This window comes from Podarcis tiliguerta, assembly GCF_965153285.1.
Source record: "Podarcis tiliguerta genome assembly, chromosome: 5".
Taxonomy (NCBI): Eukaryota; Metazoa; Chordata; class Lepidosauria; order Squamata; family Lacertidae; genus Podarcis; species Podarcis tiliguerta.
Window position 1 is genome coordinate 68506848 of NC_139538.1, and position 16046 is coordinate 68522893.

General features: G+C 42.0%; 1 protein-coding gene across 1 annotated transcript in view; it reads left to right on the forward strand.

Annotated features, from left to right (window-relative positions):
• CDH23 (cadherin related 23) overlaps nt 1–16046 on the forward strand; it is a 406157-nt gene that overhangs the window by 187329 nt on the left and 202782 nt on the right. Inside the window, exon 12 of the mRNA XM_083441382.1 lies at nt 14941–15090. Coding sequence (XP_083297508.1) covers nt 14941–15090 — 150 coding nt within the window. The remainder of the gene's footprint in view (nt 1–14940; nt 15091–16046) is intronic.

The window sequence follows — 16046 nt, forward strand, 5'->3', positions numbered from 1 at the left end:
TATTTGTCTCATGCAATTCATGTCTCATTTCCTGTGCTACATTCAACTCTATGACCATGACACAATCTACAATATCTGCTTTAAAGGACTATTGAAATCTCATGGAGATATCTCAAAAGGAGAACCTTTTCTGCTTTGGTATCATATGCTATCTTCCACCAGTATTTACTAGAAAAAATATGACAGACATTTCCTGTGTATTTGCTCCTGGAGGGTTAATTTAATTTACCCTGTGGTTTTACTTATTTAACTATAGCCAGATAAAACATCGTGAAATTTTTGTTTTGTTTTTTAATAACGTACATTTTGCTGCAAGGAAAATGGTGAACGCTCATTTGTTACAAAAGAATGGCAGATCAGCATTTGTTCTGTGGCAGTCCTGCACACTTTCTCTTAAGAAAGTTCACATTCTTTGCATATTTTATGGTGGGGAAGAATCATTTTCATATATTAAAATATTCAAAGTCATTATTTTCACAGCATTGGGTGCTCATGGCCTCCCACAATCAAAATGATGGGGTGTGTGGTCTAAACCACAGAGCCTAGGACTTGCCGATCAGAAGACCAGCAGTTCGAATCCCCGCGATGGGGTGAGCTCCTGTTGCTCGGTCCCTGTTCCTGCCCACCTAGCAGTTCGAAAGCACATCAAAGTTCAAGTAGATAAATAGGTACCGCTCCAGTGGGAAGGTAAACAACATTTCCGTGTTCTGCTCTGGTTCTCCAGAAGTGGCTTAGTCATGCTAGCCACATGACCTGGAAGCTGTCTGCGGACAAACAACGCCTCCCTCGGCCTATAGAGCGAGATGAGCGCTGCAACCCCAGAGTCGTCTGCAACTGGACCTAATGGTCAGGGGTACCTTTACATTTTTAAAGGATCAGTTAGGAATTAAAACATTAAGGCGTCACCACCTTATGCTTCTTAGCGCTTACGAAAATCTTTCTTTTGGCTAGACGGTGAATCTTTTATCAAAGTATATGCTACTGGGGAACCAAATGCTGCTTTAGAACCTCCCCAAAGCATCTGGGAAATGTAGTTTTCAAGAGTTGCAAAAAACCCCAAACCCCACGCACATGTAAAACTGAGACAATTGCTTTGGAAAGGAAGAATTTGAAAGAAGCGCTGCAGTCAGCATATAGATGCTGCTTCCTAGCAGGGGCATAAATAGATATTAGTACTTGTGAAGCTGTGATGCTGGAAAGGGGGAATGACGCAGGCGCTCACAATGGGCATGCATATAGAATGGCAGGATTACTCATCTGAAAAGGCCTCTTGGGGAAAATGAGAATCATTTTTAGAATCTTGCTGAAATAATTTATTTACTCTGCTGAAAAGCATCCCTGCCTCTCCCCAGCCGCCACACCAAAACAGAAACTATATCGGTATAGTGAATACTAATGAACCTTTCCTTTACGGAAGGTGCAGGAGCATTTTACCTTCCGCTTTATTGTTGGTGCTACATCTCAAGAAAACATGTTTAACATATCGGAAACCCATTTAGGCTGAATAGTTTGATTTACTTTTTCCTGTTTTTCTCACATTTCCCATTTGCTTTTGTGTACTTTTAAAAATAGTTTCAGTTTTTTTGAACTGATTTTGATAGTGCTTATTTCTCTTGTGTTGTTTTAGCAAATGATTGAGGGCTCTAGCAGAGAGTACTTGCCCTGTCCGATAGGTAGGGGTGGGAGGGAGTCAGCGGGCTGAATTTGGATTTACACCACAGACTTTGACTTCTACTCATGAAAGGCTGTTAATCCAACTTGCTAGCGGAGATAGCGAGGAGGCTACTTTCTTTTCTCTTGGCCAGTTTTTCACTCCCTCCTCAACCCACATCATCACCTCCTCATACTGTTCTGAAAGTGTTAGAGGTGATGCTGTGGGGTGCAATGGGAGGCGAGGACCATGAGCCCTAAGCAGAGCTTCATCTTCAGATGCTCCTGCTGGAGGAACTGAAGTCTAGATCCAACCCAATGTTTGCAACTATATTTTCACTACACGTTGGTACTATCGACTCTCTTTATGGTCCCTGAATGTAATGAGGGGAAATGGTCTTTTGGCCATTCAGGAATAGAAATGCTTGGCTGTTAAAGCCCACCAGCAATTTTTTTCAGCAATGATTAATATATAAACAGCAATAATTTCTAAGACACTCAAAATGTAAAACGGAGGCAATTGTCTTGCAAGTGAGATGCAGAACTACAGTACCACCATTCCTTGTTTGTTTAGGATTAAGACAAAACACACACACACACAGTCAAAGAATTAGAGTAATCAATAAAAACCATGTTGATCAACTCAATAATTTTTAATACAAATTGTACAAATTTTGTACACAGTTTTTGGTTGGGGAGCTGCATCACATATGTGAGTTTCGAAGGATAGCTAAATTTTGGTTGGTATGTTGTTTGAAGAACTATGAATTAGGTGAACTGTCATTAAAATGTGCACCAAACTTCTCCCATTAACCCATTAATGGATTGCTGCCACTGTTCAAGTTGATAATTTACACTGTGTGTGTGTGTGTGTGTGTGTGTGTGTGTGTGTGTTTGGGTGTGTGTGTGTGTGAGAGAGAGAGAGAGAGAGAGAGAGAAAGTATATTGTTTTCCCTCCTTTTGCTTTTCATGTGATATACAGTGGTACCTCCAGTTTCGGACAGGATACGTTCCGGAGCTCCGGTCAGATCCTGAGGTTTCTGCAACTGGAGGGACCGCCTCTGCACACACACGTGTGGTGGTAAAGCGCTTCTGCACATGCACAGAAGTGGTCTACCACTTCTGCGCATGCGCGCATGGCAAAAACCCGGAAACATACTTCTGGGTTTGCCGCTTACATATCCCAAAGTTTATATAACCAGAGGGATATATAAGCAGAGGTACGACTGTAATGTAAAATTATACAATTCCCTCGTCAAAGAAAAGATCATATTTTGCTGCCGCCCCTTTGGCACTTTCCCTGCTGTTCTGGAGTCTAGAGGGTCTCCTCTTTCTCTGGATTTGAGGGTGCTGTGGCATGCAGCCTGATGCATTCAGTGTTTTCTCTGATGTCTCCTCCACCCTTCCAGAACTGATTGTGGTGATTAAAAATAAAATACAATATGGTTTTCACACACAGTCCTGTCTAATGTGGATAGGCAAAGTTCTGTCAAAGCATTTAAGGACTCGGGTGCCATTATTTAAACAGTTCCTACAAGAAGGAACATGTTAGTTAACATTGCTGGGAACCTCACCGAATCAGACTTGCTTGTGAGTAAAGATCAAAGGAGGATCTTGACTACTGGAAAGTGTGTTGGTAGGTAATATAGTACTGAGTTCTTGTGTGGAACCTCTGCTTCAATTCTGCTTCTTGCTAATTGTGGAAAAGCCGTGCTTTAGCAGCCCTGAATGCGACAAACCTCCTTTTCATGAATATAAAGAAAGCTGCTGCAGAGTACAAAAATCATGTTGTGAAACATGTTGGTGCCATATTTGGGCCCACATGACTTATGGGGAGACAACAACAGAACTTTGACAGTGAGAAGATGGAGAGAACAACTATCCCATGATGAGACCAAGGTGATGGCTTCTGAAAGGAACGAACATTTCACATTGTCATTTCCACAGAGCATTGTATTTTTCAGTGGACAGTTGTGTTTCCTTCAGTGGACAGCTAGAGGAGTGGTTTTTTAGAAGAACAATCCAATAAGTAAGACAGAGAAAGGGAGAAAAATTTAAGACACACAGATTTACAGGGACATATCTGACAGAACCTATCATAGTATTTCAGCATTCATGCAGGAGCTGGCCTAGTTCATTTGTTTAAGGGCAGAAGGGGAATTGTTCAATTCACCAGGGAAAGCAACTAAATAAATATATGGAGAGGCAATTGAGATCAAGACAAGTTTTAGTTGTTTTTAGCAACAGCTTTAGGGAAAACAAAATATGCTCTTTTAGAAATGTTTTTTTCTTTCTGTAAAATGGAGGTACAATTTTTTAACTTTGAAATGAATTAATACTGAAGTTTAGTCATGATATACATGCATATAAGTTGTCATTCTCTGAATCCCATGACTTGTGTTGACACATTTATGGCAGAGAAATGGCCAATAACTGAACACAAGAGTTCAGCTATAGTCTCCTGTCACAAAGCCATATAGTGGGATAATTAATTTGCCTCTGCCACGTTAAAGTGTGGGCAGTTCAGAATTACATTCCTGTCCCCAGTTGATTTGCTAGGAAAACTGGGCAATGTGATGTTGAAAAGTTTGGCTTTTTTTGCTGTTGGTGCTGATGACACTTAAATGTTATTTATATTTTAAATGAGAAGCATTTTACATAAGTTGTGGGAAATGACCAGGGAGATCTGGTCTCAACTTTCTGCTCAGTCTTGAAACTTGCTCGGTGATCTTGGGCCAGTCACACACATTCAAAGCTAACCTATCTCACAGAGTTATTGCAAGAGTAAGTAGAATCAAACATTTGCCACAACGCTTAACTCCTCGGGGAAAGGGTAGGCTTTTTTTAAAAAAATGTAATAAGTAAATGACCATATTGATATTCCATCAAGTGATGAGATGTTGATGTATACATTTGTTTATTATAATCTCCTTGCTCCAAGGTGGTAAGGGTTGTGACAAACAACCCTTTACCTTTTAGCATTACACTAACCCTGTGAGGTAGATTAACCTGGGAGAGAACGACTGGCCTGAATACCTTAGAGGAAGGAATATGCTGACATGCATATCTCTCCTTTCACTGTGGAGCACAGGGCAGCAGAAATGGGGTCATTTTATTTTATTCTGGCAAAACCTCCATGAGGTAGATTAGGCTAAGAAACAGTGGTCGCTTAAGGGCACCCGCAGAGTTCCATCATAGCTTGACAGGGATTTGAGCTCCATTCATTGCACCACAATGGCTTGATTCCATATCCAATCATTCTGTACACTGGAAATTTTAATGAGACTGCTATAATGCAAATAGTTGTGTTATTTGCTATGAGACTTCCTTTACAGAAACAAGATCATGTCCCAAACTGAAAAGCCAGAAATCAGGCCCCTTGTCCAAAATTTCACAGCCTGAATATAGGGGTGAAGAGCCTGTGGCAACCCCCATATGTTGTTGGATTCCTACTCCCATCAGGCCCAACCAGAATGATGAATGGTCATACTATTTCCCAGTACATTTCAAGGCAGGGCACATCTCTGGAAGACTGGAGGGGCCAATGGACTTCTCCTCTTTTGCCTTCTCCCATTTTTTACATTCCTCAGACTGGGGAAAAGAGATTTCTGTGGTGAGTCAGAATTGTATTTATGGAAACTGTGTTTGTTAGTATTAAGATTTAAGTTACATCACAGCCATCCACTCCAAAATTCACAGTTGGACAATATCTTTATTAGGAGCAAACAAAGTGTCACAAAATAGTGGCAAGCCTTTGAGCTCTCCATCATATAATCAGTTTAATTACTGTCTTGACATGAAGATTATTTTATATATATGAGTGCATATCTCCGTGTGTGTGTGTGTGTGTGTGTGTGTGCATTAAAAATCACACATATGCAATATAAATGCATTACATGGATCATAACCGTAAAGAATAATGGACAACTCTGTAGTATTCTTTCCCAAAAGTGCTAGCTGCCAATCGGAATGAATTAGATTTCACAGGGGTTTTTGCAATACATGGAATTCACCAGCAAATTACCCTTAAAGAGGGAAAATCAATCATTTGGAGCAGAGATAAGCTGAAGGCGAGTCAGCCTCGGATTGATCCCTGTCTGTGCATGCGTGTGTGGAATTCAGCAGATAGCCTCAGGAAAGCAGGAAGGAGGGAGGGAATAGCTGAGCACAAGAGAAAATCTCAACACAAGAAAAAGGAGGGATAGACAATGAAGATAGAATTTGCTTGGACTCTAGATGCATTTGATGTGTGAAAGGCGGTTGAGCCTATTCAGGTGATCCTTTGATGCTGTGTCAGCCTCAGTTTCCAATCATCCCATGCTGAATGGTACATGCAGGTTTGGACAATCACTTGAATGCTCATTGCCGTCTGTGTTCTGCCCCACATAGTCAACTAAGTGTGATTTGGTTTGGTTTGGATGAGGGGGCACTGCCCTATTTCCCTCAGCAATGTCCCCATGTTCCCATTGCACCCCACCCAGCTGCCAAATGGCAAAGAAACACCGTACTTTTTTGCTTTATAGGACACACCCGACCATAGGACGCATCGTGTTTTAGAGAGGGAGAACAAGAAAAAAATATTCTCCCCCTCTCTGCTCAGCACCCCTTCAGCGAAGCGGCAGGAGAAATGGAGCCCCTTCCATTTCTCCTCCCACTTCGCTGAAGGGGTGCTGCGCAGCTCTCCCTCTCTGCTGAAGCCAGGAGAGTCTTGCTCTCCTGGCTTCAGCAAAAGGAACCCAAAGCTGACTCCTCTCACTGTCCAGGCTCCAGCGAAAGCAACGTGAAGCCTCTGGAGTGTGGAGGGAGTGCTCCCTCTGCGCTTCGGAGGCTTCACGTTGCTATCGCTGAAGCCAAGGAGCCTGCATTCGCTCCATAGGATGCACACACATTTCCCCTTAATTTTTGGAGGGGAAAAAGATTGTCCTATAGAGTGAAAAATACGGTACATATCCTTTTGCAAGTGAGTGGGGAAAAATGCTTTGTGTGAGATATATGCCATGTAGGGCAAATACATTTGTTGTCTTCATATTTTGGCTCAGCTCTAATGCTGATTCCCAGCCATGTATCACTGGCAGTGGCTGCTCACCTTTGTGGTAACAGCAACAAAGAGAATTCTGCTTTGATTAGGGTCCCAAAATTTGCTGCATTTGAATCTTTGATATTCGACTTGGAAAACGTGGTCATCCTTTGACCCAAGAGAAAGTTATCTCCATACAGGCTATGCCAGCATGTCCTTGAAGTGAAGAATCTGGTATATTAGATAGCAGTTTGAGCCACATAATCATTTCAGCTACATAATGTCAAAAACAGAATAGTCACAAGAGCCTTGTGGTCATCAAGTATACCCAAGACAGTTTTGTAAAAGAAAAAGCTGTGGCCAAACTTATAGTTTTGCATTCCATTGAACTGGAACACAAGTGGCTGGCTGCAGACCCACCTGAGCAAGGTTCTTACAGTCATCCTGAGAAGATTCACGTGCTGATGGTGCATAATGCATTGCCAGGGAAACAGGTAGCATTTTGTCTATAATTCATTGTGGAAACCCTTATATTAACAAAGTGGTTCACTTTGCCAACAAAGTCACTTGCATAGATTTGTGACAGAGGCTGAGTACTTGCTCTTTGAAAAACTTCCCTTGTCTTCCTCTTGAACAACAGGGACTGTCCTTAAGCTAATCACAGCTTCTTTGTTATTGAACAAATGGTGGGAAAATCACTAGTCAATCATCTCAAAGTCTAAAATGCTGCTTCTGTAACGAAGTGTACGAAAATGGTCTTCTAATCTGTTCTTTGTTAGCTTACATACCTTTTTTAGATAGAAAGATGGTTTCTTTTATTTTCCCCAGCTCTGTATGTGGTCACTTGATTGTGCTTCAATTAAATGAATCAAAGAATAGAGTGTTAAATCACAGGAAGTCTATACACTTAAGATTTTCTGACACCACACATGGAAAATTAGACAGTGTTCTGTCCCAGGTGGTCTCAGGCAGGTGGGGTTCCAGATCAAGGAGAGGGTGTTCCAGGCAAGAGTTCCGGTTCTGGCAAGGCCAGCCAGAGAAGCAAAGCAAGCAGAATTCAATTTCTATTCAAGTCAGAATAACTTAGGGCTAAATTCTGGTTCTGGCAACACAAACGTAAGCTCCAGGTAGCACCTTGGATAGCTCCACGTAACCAGACTCAAATGTTGCTTTGGCAACAGACAACCCCAGGGCACCATCTAGCTGTCTGTGCTGAGTTCCCCTTCTGCTGGAGATGGGCCTTGCCTTCTTTAGTAGGCGCTGAACCTCAGCTAGTTAAATATTTTTATTGATTTACTTGATTTGGGGGGCAGTCCCCCCCGGCTATGCCCATGATCCTTAACCTTATATCATAACCTTTATTGCAGGTATTTGTGAATTTATTATCACCACATTTTTACTGAGGTTAATTTCAATTTATTAATCACTATCTGCATACTCACGCTGGGCATTATTGCTCACGGGGCTGCAGAAAAAATGGGCATGATCAGTCTCTTCATGGGAACATCTGGGGCCAGTGCTATCGTTAGGGCAACTAGGCAGCCGCCTTGGGCACAGTCCTCAGAGAGGTGCCGTGATTACCTTTGAGGAGCACCATTTTATAGATTAGCTTTCATTATAGCTTATACATTTCTGATAATATTTCACTTTTATTTTTTATTTTTATTTTTTTATCATTTCTACAAGAGATTCGTTTTTGAAAATTAAAATTAGCCATTTTGGGCAGGGGTGTGGGTGTGTGCAAGTAGTTAGCTTTGCCTAAGGCACAGAATAGCTTGGCACCAGCACTGGGTACAGCTGCCCATGTGCAAAGCATTCTTCCCTCTTCCCTCTGAATGATGTGCAAGTGTGCATACGCTGCAGCAAGCTGGATCGTTCCCTTGAATGGGAGGCCGCTGTCCACCTCCCAGATCAATCACTAGTTCTCGCATGTGCAAGTCATTTGGGCTCGTAACTCAACACACATCTATTCCCATGCAGGTGGGGCTGGTTACAAAGAAGATAGGATTAAATGGGGGTGAAGCAGTTACGGAGGAGCATACTGTTCCCCAAAATAGAATGGCACATGCTCATCAAGGAGAGAAGTGAGGAGCTTTGTGCTTCCACACACAGGTAAATGAACATATGTGGTGGTGCACTGAATTGTTATCTTCCAGCCCTACCATTAGGTAGAGTGAGGTGGCCACCTGAAGCAGCTAGTGCTGGCTGTGACTGTACAGAGTGTGACTTACAAGAGAGTTGAAGCTATAGCAACACCCACTTTTTTTTATAAGTTCACCCTCACAGATGAAACTTGTGTTGGAGTCCTTAATATAAATCCATAATATAAATGTTTCGAAATGGCAGCTTTCAATCCAAGACGAGTTTCTGGCTTTTAAAGAGAACTGTTCTTTCCTGGGCAGGTATGTCAGGTTCATATATTATTGTAGGGTTTCCTGTGAAGTGTTGGCCTGTGAAGTTTGGCTTATTATTTTTATGGTTGTTCCTGGGCATTGGGCTGCTGCCTGCCTTGGCTTTGTTTTCCTCACAAGAAAGAGCAGTGAAGCATTTGTGCTTTTCACAGAGCGAAAGTGCAGTCCTGTAGAATGGCAGATGTATTGCAGCCTGGTTGAAGGAGAAGAATAGGAAAGAAAGGCATGTAAAATCACAGCCTCACATGCTTAGTTTATAAGCCAGATATGGATGAAGCCTAGATTAAATGGAATCGATATCTATCTATCTATCTATCTATCTATCTATCTATCTATCTGAATGAGATCTGTTTTTGTACATTCTGGAAGTTGCCCAGAGTGGCCCAGTCAGATGGGCAGGGTACAAATAATAAAGTTGTTGTTCTTGTTGTTAAGAAATCTATTCTGTTTGCAAGTGGAGGGATGCCTTGCACCTCTGATTTCCACTGTGGAAGCGGAAACTGCATCATCACTGTCGGATTCGTTTTAAAAGTGGCAGTTTAATTGCCCAAGTTGCAGCACAATTAAACTAATTATGCATGTGATGCACAGCAATGATTCAAATCTCCCAACACTTTATAGTGTTGCATTTGCTATCGAGTGGGGAACGTGATGTGTAGATGCTGTTATACCTGCAACTGTGCATAGCAATTATTTGGTTTTGCTTTACAAAAAGAAAAAAGAGAGCGAGAGGGTAAGTGTCCCAGTGTAGCAATGCCAGTCTGGGAATATGTAGGAATCATAGTGGGGGGAAACAGGGAGGTTTTCTATATCCCCCTTCAAGTGTTTTTTACACATTTTATACTGATTCTGCCTTTTTATTTTCTCTTGCTCTTCATTTCGTATGCCTCAAATAATTTCCCAGGTAGAACCAGGATCAGGATCTGTGTGTGTGTGTGTGTGTGTGTGTGTGTCCCGTCTGTCTCTGTTGGGTGGCCAGTCCTTTCGTTATAAAACAATATGGAAAATCTTCCAGAATCTCCCCACCTTTTCCTGTAGGCCAGTGTGTGACAGGGGGAGATAGTTGTGATCCAGGCTAAGCCAGTCCCTTCTGGTGGGCAGCTGATAACAATTTGAATATTCAGATTTGCTCTCAGCCATCTGCAGGGGGTTCAAAGGCTTCGGTAAACTAGGAGCAAAGAAAGCAGCATGGGGGAGAATCAACAATAAAAAAAAGATGAAATAAATAACAGAGAAAAATACAGCACTTCTCCCAACGGGCAGATGAATTCCACTTCTCAAGATTTCACATGGGGAAGCTGAGGCACTGAAGTAGTTAGTAATTAGGGATGGCAAATATCAACAGGCTGATCTGTTTTCCCAGCTGGAAGGGAATTAAATAACCCTGCTCCTTTCCGCACATGCTGGGGGCTTCTTTTGATGTTCAACATTATCACGCCTCCTTCCCCCCACCCCAACAAAAAAATTATCCTCTTGGGGTCCAAGAAAATCGACAGCGGCTTACCGTGATGAAAGGCACCTGCTCCCAGAGCAATGATGGAACATGAGAGATCCATCCCAGCTAAAGAGTGGTGAAGACATTTCTGTGGCTTTCTCACCTTATTTCTGTAGCTGAGCCTGTGACAACGCCTTATGCAAAAGTTACATATTACTTAGACTCTAATAACTGCAATAGACACACAGACAAATCCCTACCGGGTCTGTAAGGTGCTAGTTTTGTATAGCCCTTTGTGCCACCATGGCAGCTTCCCAGAAGAGGGAGCTTCTGCCCTTCTCCATCAGCGCAGCTGTTTAGAAGAAAGTACTGCAAATTGCCTACTCAGCAGTTGTCAGAGGACATAGTGAGGCAGTGAGGCTTTGCCGTGCCTTATAAAACCTCAGGCTCCAGTCCGGCTTCCCAGATTGAGCAATTTGTCTCTTAAGTAAATACCAAAGTCCTATCAACCTGCCTGTACCTGCTTACTTCCTTGCCAAGCGTGCACATGTCTGCTTTCTCCAATCCTGCCTGCCTTTATTTTACCCAGCTTACCTATCTGGTGAATCAGTGCAGTTGTACCTCCAGACAGCAAGCACCGGCCAACACTGTTTTTCAGGGCTGCCCAAGACATTTTGCTGCCTGAGGCAAAGGACAGCATTGCGACCATCTCCCATTCCATGTGCAGAAGTCAACTGGCAGTAGAATCTTATTTCATCCTCACACCTGAGAGGACCACAGACTAGCTTAGGAGATGCGGGGCAGGTCACATGGGACACTCGACTGTTTCCTCTAAGTCCTTGAGGCCTCCTTCAGCATCCACTGCATGAGGTTACTGTCCCACTGTGCCCTTCAGCCTTTACCAGGAGCTTCTTCAGATTTAGGCGGTTATTTTTATGGCATACGTAACAATTGCACATGGACGGAGATTTTGCTGTGGCATGCTTCCAAAGGATATTTTCCAGGTGATCTTTTCAGGGGTGATGAAACCTTTTCATCTTAACAGGTTTACTGGTTTGCCAATTTGCAGGGGTCATAAGCTTTGTCTGTTTTGAGTGGGGTCACACTCTCCCTAAAATAGCAGCTTCATAGTCTGGAAGCGCTCCTGGATCCATCTTCGTTACTAGAGGCTCAAGTGACTTTAGCTGGTAAGCCATTTCTAGACGGGAACCACTTTGTCTATATGCTGGTAACCTCCAAGTTAGATTAATTCAACATGGTGTTTGTGGGGCTGCCCTTGAGGTTGGTCCAGAAGCTGCAGCTGGTGCAAAATGCAGCTTAGTTGCTCCCTGGGGCAGAACATCACCAACACCCCATGGTTGAAAGCTGCTGATTAGGTACTGGGCTAAATTCATGGTGCTGGTTTTGCTGTATAAAGTTCTGTACAACTTGGGACCAGAATATCTGAAAGATCTTGCCTCTTGTCGGGAGGTCCATTCCTCATAACACTGGTGTCAGGCCTATAGCCTTGTGGTATCTACCCTTTGGAATTCCATCCCCTTAAATAGTATACAAGTGCCTTTTCTGTTGTCTTTCTGGTGCCTACTGAAGACCTTCCTCTTCCATCTAGACTTTTAAGCTGAGATCTTTCCTAGTCTGCACCTAGACTGGGAATCTTCTTTAAGAAGTTTTGTTATTTTATCACTTGTTGCTTGCCACACTGTGCTCCTTTGGGAGGAAGGGTGGGATATTAATTCGTTAAAATAAGTAAATAAAGAAAAAAGCAAGCAGGCTGAAGAATTACTGCAGAAAAAAGGCCAATACAAAATTCTAGTTTTTCATGGTTTATGTAAATAATTTGTGAGTTGTGTGATGGAGCATGAATCCTACCAGATGTAAAAGTTTCTTGCATATGATTTTTAAGAAATACAAACCTGATTTTGTATTTTTTTACTTGCATTAGTTTGAAGTACATATACAGCAGAGGCCTGGTATAGCAACTCTGACCGTAAGTGGCCAACTGTTGATCATTAAGCATAAAGATAGAAAAGAGACAGATGTTGTTCATCCAACGAGTCATAAATAGCCATGTGTTATAATGTAGGTTTAAATCGGCCACATGGCTCCATGAAACCAGAACAGGGAAACTTCCACTTTCATCAATGGGAGCTTCGAAAGTGTTGGGAAAATGCACTGGAAAATGTGCTTGGTGTGACATCATAGAACCTTCCTGCAGATACAGCAGAATGACTATTCGATAAACAGTAAATGTTAGAGAAATTCTCTGAAGATTTGTGCAAACAGAAATGGGGCATTTAATTTAATAGGTTTGAGGAGATCGTCTTGCCTTCTTTCTAAATCCCCTTCATTTAGGGTGGAAAGAATGTCACATCGTGAATGTTAGGAGAGCCCTCATTCTTTCTATGGCCCAGGTTTCTAGGAGGTTTCAATTTTTGCTCCTCTTTTTTTGGGGTTCCAGGATTTCTACTTCTGTGGTACTAAAGTAAATATTTCATTCATCTGATTTACAAGGCCCTCAAGTGTTCTTGCAGCTCAGTCTTTGAAAGGTTCTGCAGCTTGTACAATTGATAGGACTTGGCCTTTGATTGAGTCTGTGTGCAGGGAAGTAACCTTGGAAATCTGTTGACATGTTCACTATATGCTATTGCATAGATACATTTGCCTCGTTTGGTGCAGCCTATGGTTATCACATTTTCCAAAAGGGTGTTTCTAGCAAATTAGAGAATATAATCCCATGTTTGGGATGAATTGCTTTTATTCATTCCAGAACTGAAGACAGCTTCCACCTCAGAACTATGGAAGAAAGGAACATTTGATCTTGAAATTCTGCCCTTAGAGGGTCCTGAGTGTGGCATTTTCCCCACCTGTATTTTGAAAAAGAAAGGGAACCCTTTTCATTCTCCAATAAGCAGAAGCATGAGCCGGCAGATTCTGGTTATTTTCATGTTGCACATGCTACCTGGAGAACAAAACCCTATTTACCACTGTTTACTTTTCAGTTTAGATTTCAATGCGATACTTTTTTGGCTTCTTCAAGTTGCCAGATCTTTGGAATAGGAACCTGGTCTTCTTAAACCTGTCTGTGAGGTATCACCCTCACCTCTGGCTACTGTATAAATACCAATATTATTTTAGCTCTTTCCCGCTGCATTCTAGGATATTTATTGTTGGATTTGGTTGGGAGGAGGGAGGCAGAAATGGAAAGGGGGATTCTCTAGCCATGTCACCCGCTTCTCAGCTGTCACGCTCAGCCAGCTTTTGCTATTAGTGCCCCTTCGTGCATTTAATTGGTCCCTCCTTCCAACAAGACTGACTCCATTTGGGGGAAAATTGGAAATTCAGCTCCAGCGGTTTTTTCAACTTTATTGTAATGTGCTCTGCTGGGCTGGGCTGGGCTCTGGGAAGGAGTGCAGCGTTTGGCATGGAGATTGTGAAGTGTCAGTTTTTGGGGGAACAAAACTTTTTTTCTTTTTTTGTAGCTGCCCCCTTCTCTGCTCAAGTCCTAATGCTGAGGCTTCATCTCCTCTCCATTATGATAAGGATAGCTACTACTGCCGCTTAAGGGGAGATTTACACCAACCATGTGCTCTTTAGCAAAAAATAAATAAATACATATGTGGTCTCACAGATTTCATAGGAATTCATTTGGAATTAATATTTCAAGAAGATGTAAGGTTCTACTGAATGTGTTTTTGATCCCCAAATATTCATTTAAGAAGAATGCAAAATAAAGATGGTGCTCAAGGCTTCCTGGAAATCTATGGGCATTGGGCTGGGCTGGGGGTGCAATGAAAGGCACTCAGACCGCACATAGTTTTGCTACCACAAAATGGCGATGGCTGCCAACTTGGGCAATTTTAAAGGTGTACTTGAGCAAATCCACAGAGCATAAGGCCACTAATCATGATAGCTAGATATTACCTCCTGCATCATAGGCAGTTTGCCTCTGGGGAACAAAAATATGGAAAGTGCTGTTGCATTCATGTCTTGTTTGCAGGCTTCTTATAGGCATATAATTGGCCACTGTGAAAACAGGAAACTGGACTAGAGGGCCCTTTGGTTTAATCCGGAAGGGCTGTTCTTATGTTCCAGTATGGAAGTGATGTTCCAGTACTTGACTGCCGAAGTGGCTGCTAGAGTAAACTGCTACTATTTGAGTTTTGTAGATGCAAGCAAACCTTGGCTTCCTATTCTCCATATTTACAGATATCTTTATTTGCCTTTTTTTTTTTTAAATGTATTCCATCTCTTTTTTTTCGTTGCACACTTCATTATGTTATTTTACCTTCAGGCTATGTTCTGTTCACTTTTCTTCTGTTGACTTAGGTAGACTTTTCCGATGTGTTTAGCGTTGGTGATCCCTATCTGCACACCAACCAGTCAGGCTCATTCAGGTTTAATATTACTGCCTTTTTTTGTTTCTTCAGGGGCTCAACAGTGTTTTTGAAGTTTACCTGGTGGGAAACAACTCCAACCACTTTATCATCTCTCCAACGTCAATTCAAGGAAAGGCAGATATCCGGATTAGAGTTGCAGTGCCGCTGGACTTTGAGACAATCCCTCGCTACGAATTTTCTGTAAGGATACTTTTAAAAGATATATGAGCAACTTAAGGGAGGGTGATACATAAGAGAGATTGAAGATGGTTGGATACCATCCATCTTCATTGTGGAGAAAGATAATATATGGGAGTGGAGACAGATTTTTGAGTATGGCAAAATTAATCAAGTAGAGTTTGCAGTAAAATAGTTCCGAATTTGAAGTACTCCTTAATGATAGAATGAGCTCCCAGTGACTAACATGATAAAACATTTGATTGCAAGACGAATTCATCTAATCAACATTACTATCCATATAACATGTTTCAAGAGTTCAGGCTTTCACATTTGTTCTCTCAAAAATTCTTACAACAGCCCATTGAAGCAGACCAGTATTATTGTCCAATATTGCAGGTGAGGGAACTGTAATTGAGCACATAAATGGCAGCTGGTTAGCTGGCACTCATCATCATAATGCTACACCAGCTAAAGACATCTGTTTTTAAGTAAAGGATGTCTGTGAAACTTCATTTCCACAAACATTGTTGTATATGTGCTTCCATCCTACTGGACTAGTTCAGATAAATATCACTCTCTTCTCTTTCATAAGCAAAAAAAGCTTCTAGCCCATTTCTAAGTTCTTTTCTTTTGTCCCTTTACACAGAGTCTCTTTTCCCATCTGTTTTAAGATGTGGCCTCCCTGTGTCATTCCTCTCCAGGTGTACCACTTTATATGAAGTAGTTAAAATGCAGTTTGTGTGTCTTCATAAAGTTTATGGTCCCTATGCCATAGGCCTAGCAGTGGAGGAATTAAGTCATGTGACAGCTGTGCCAGAATAGGCAGATGCTTAATGGAGCACAGCTGCATGGAGTTTGTGACTACCTTGGTCCTTTTGTTGAACACATACCCCATGACAATCGCCATCAAACTTAGCTATAACACCTTCTGCACTTTTATGTTCATTACAAGAATGACTTGAATGAGCATTCCCATT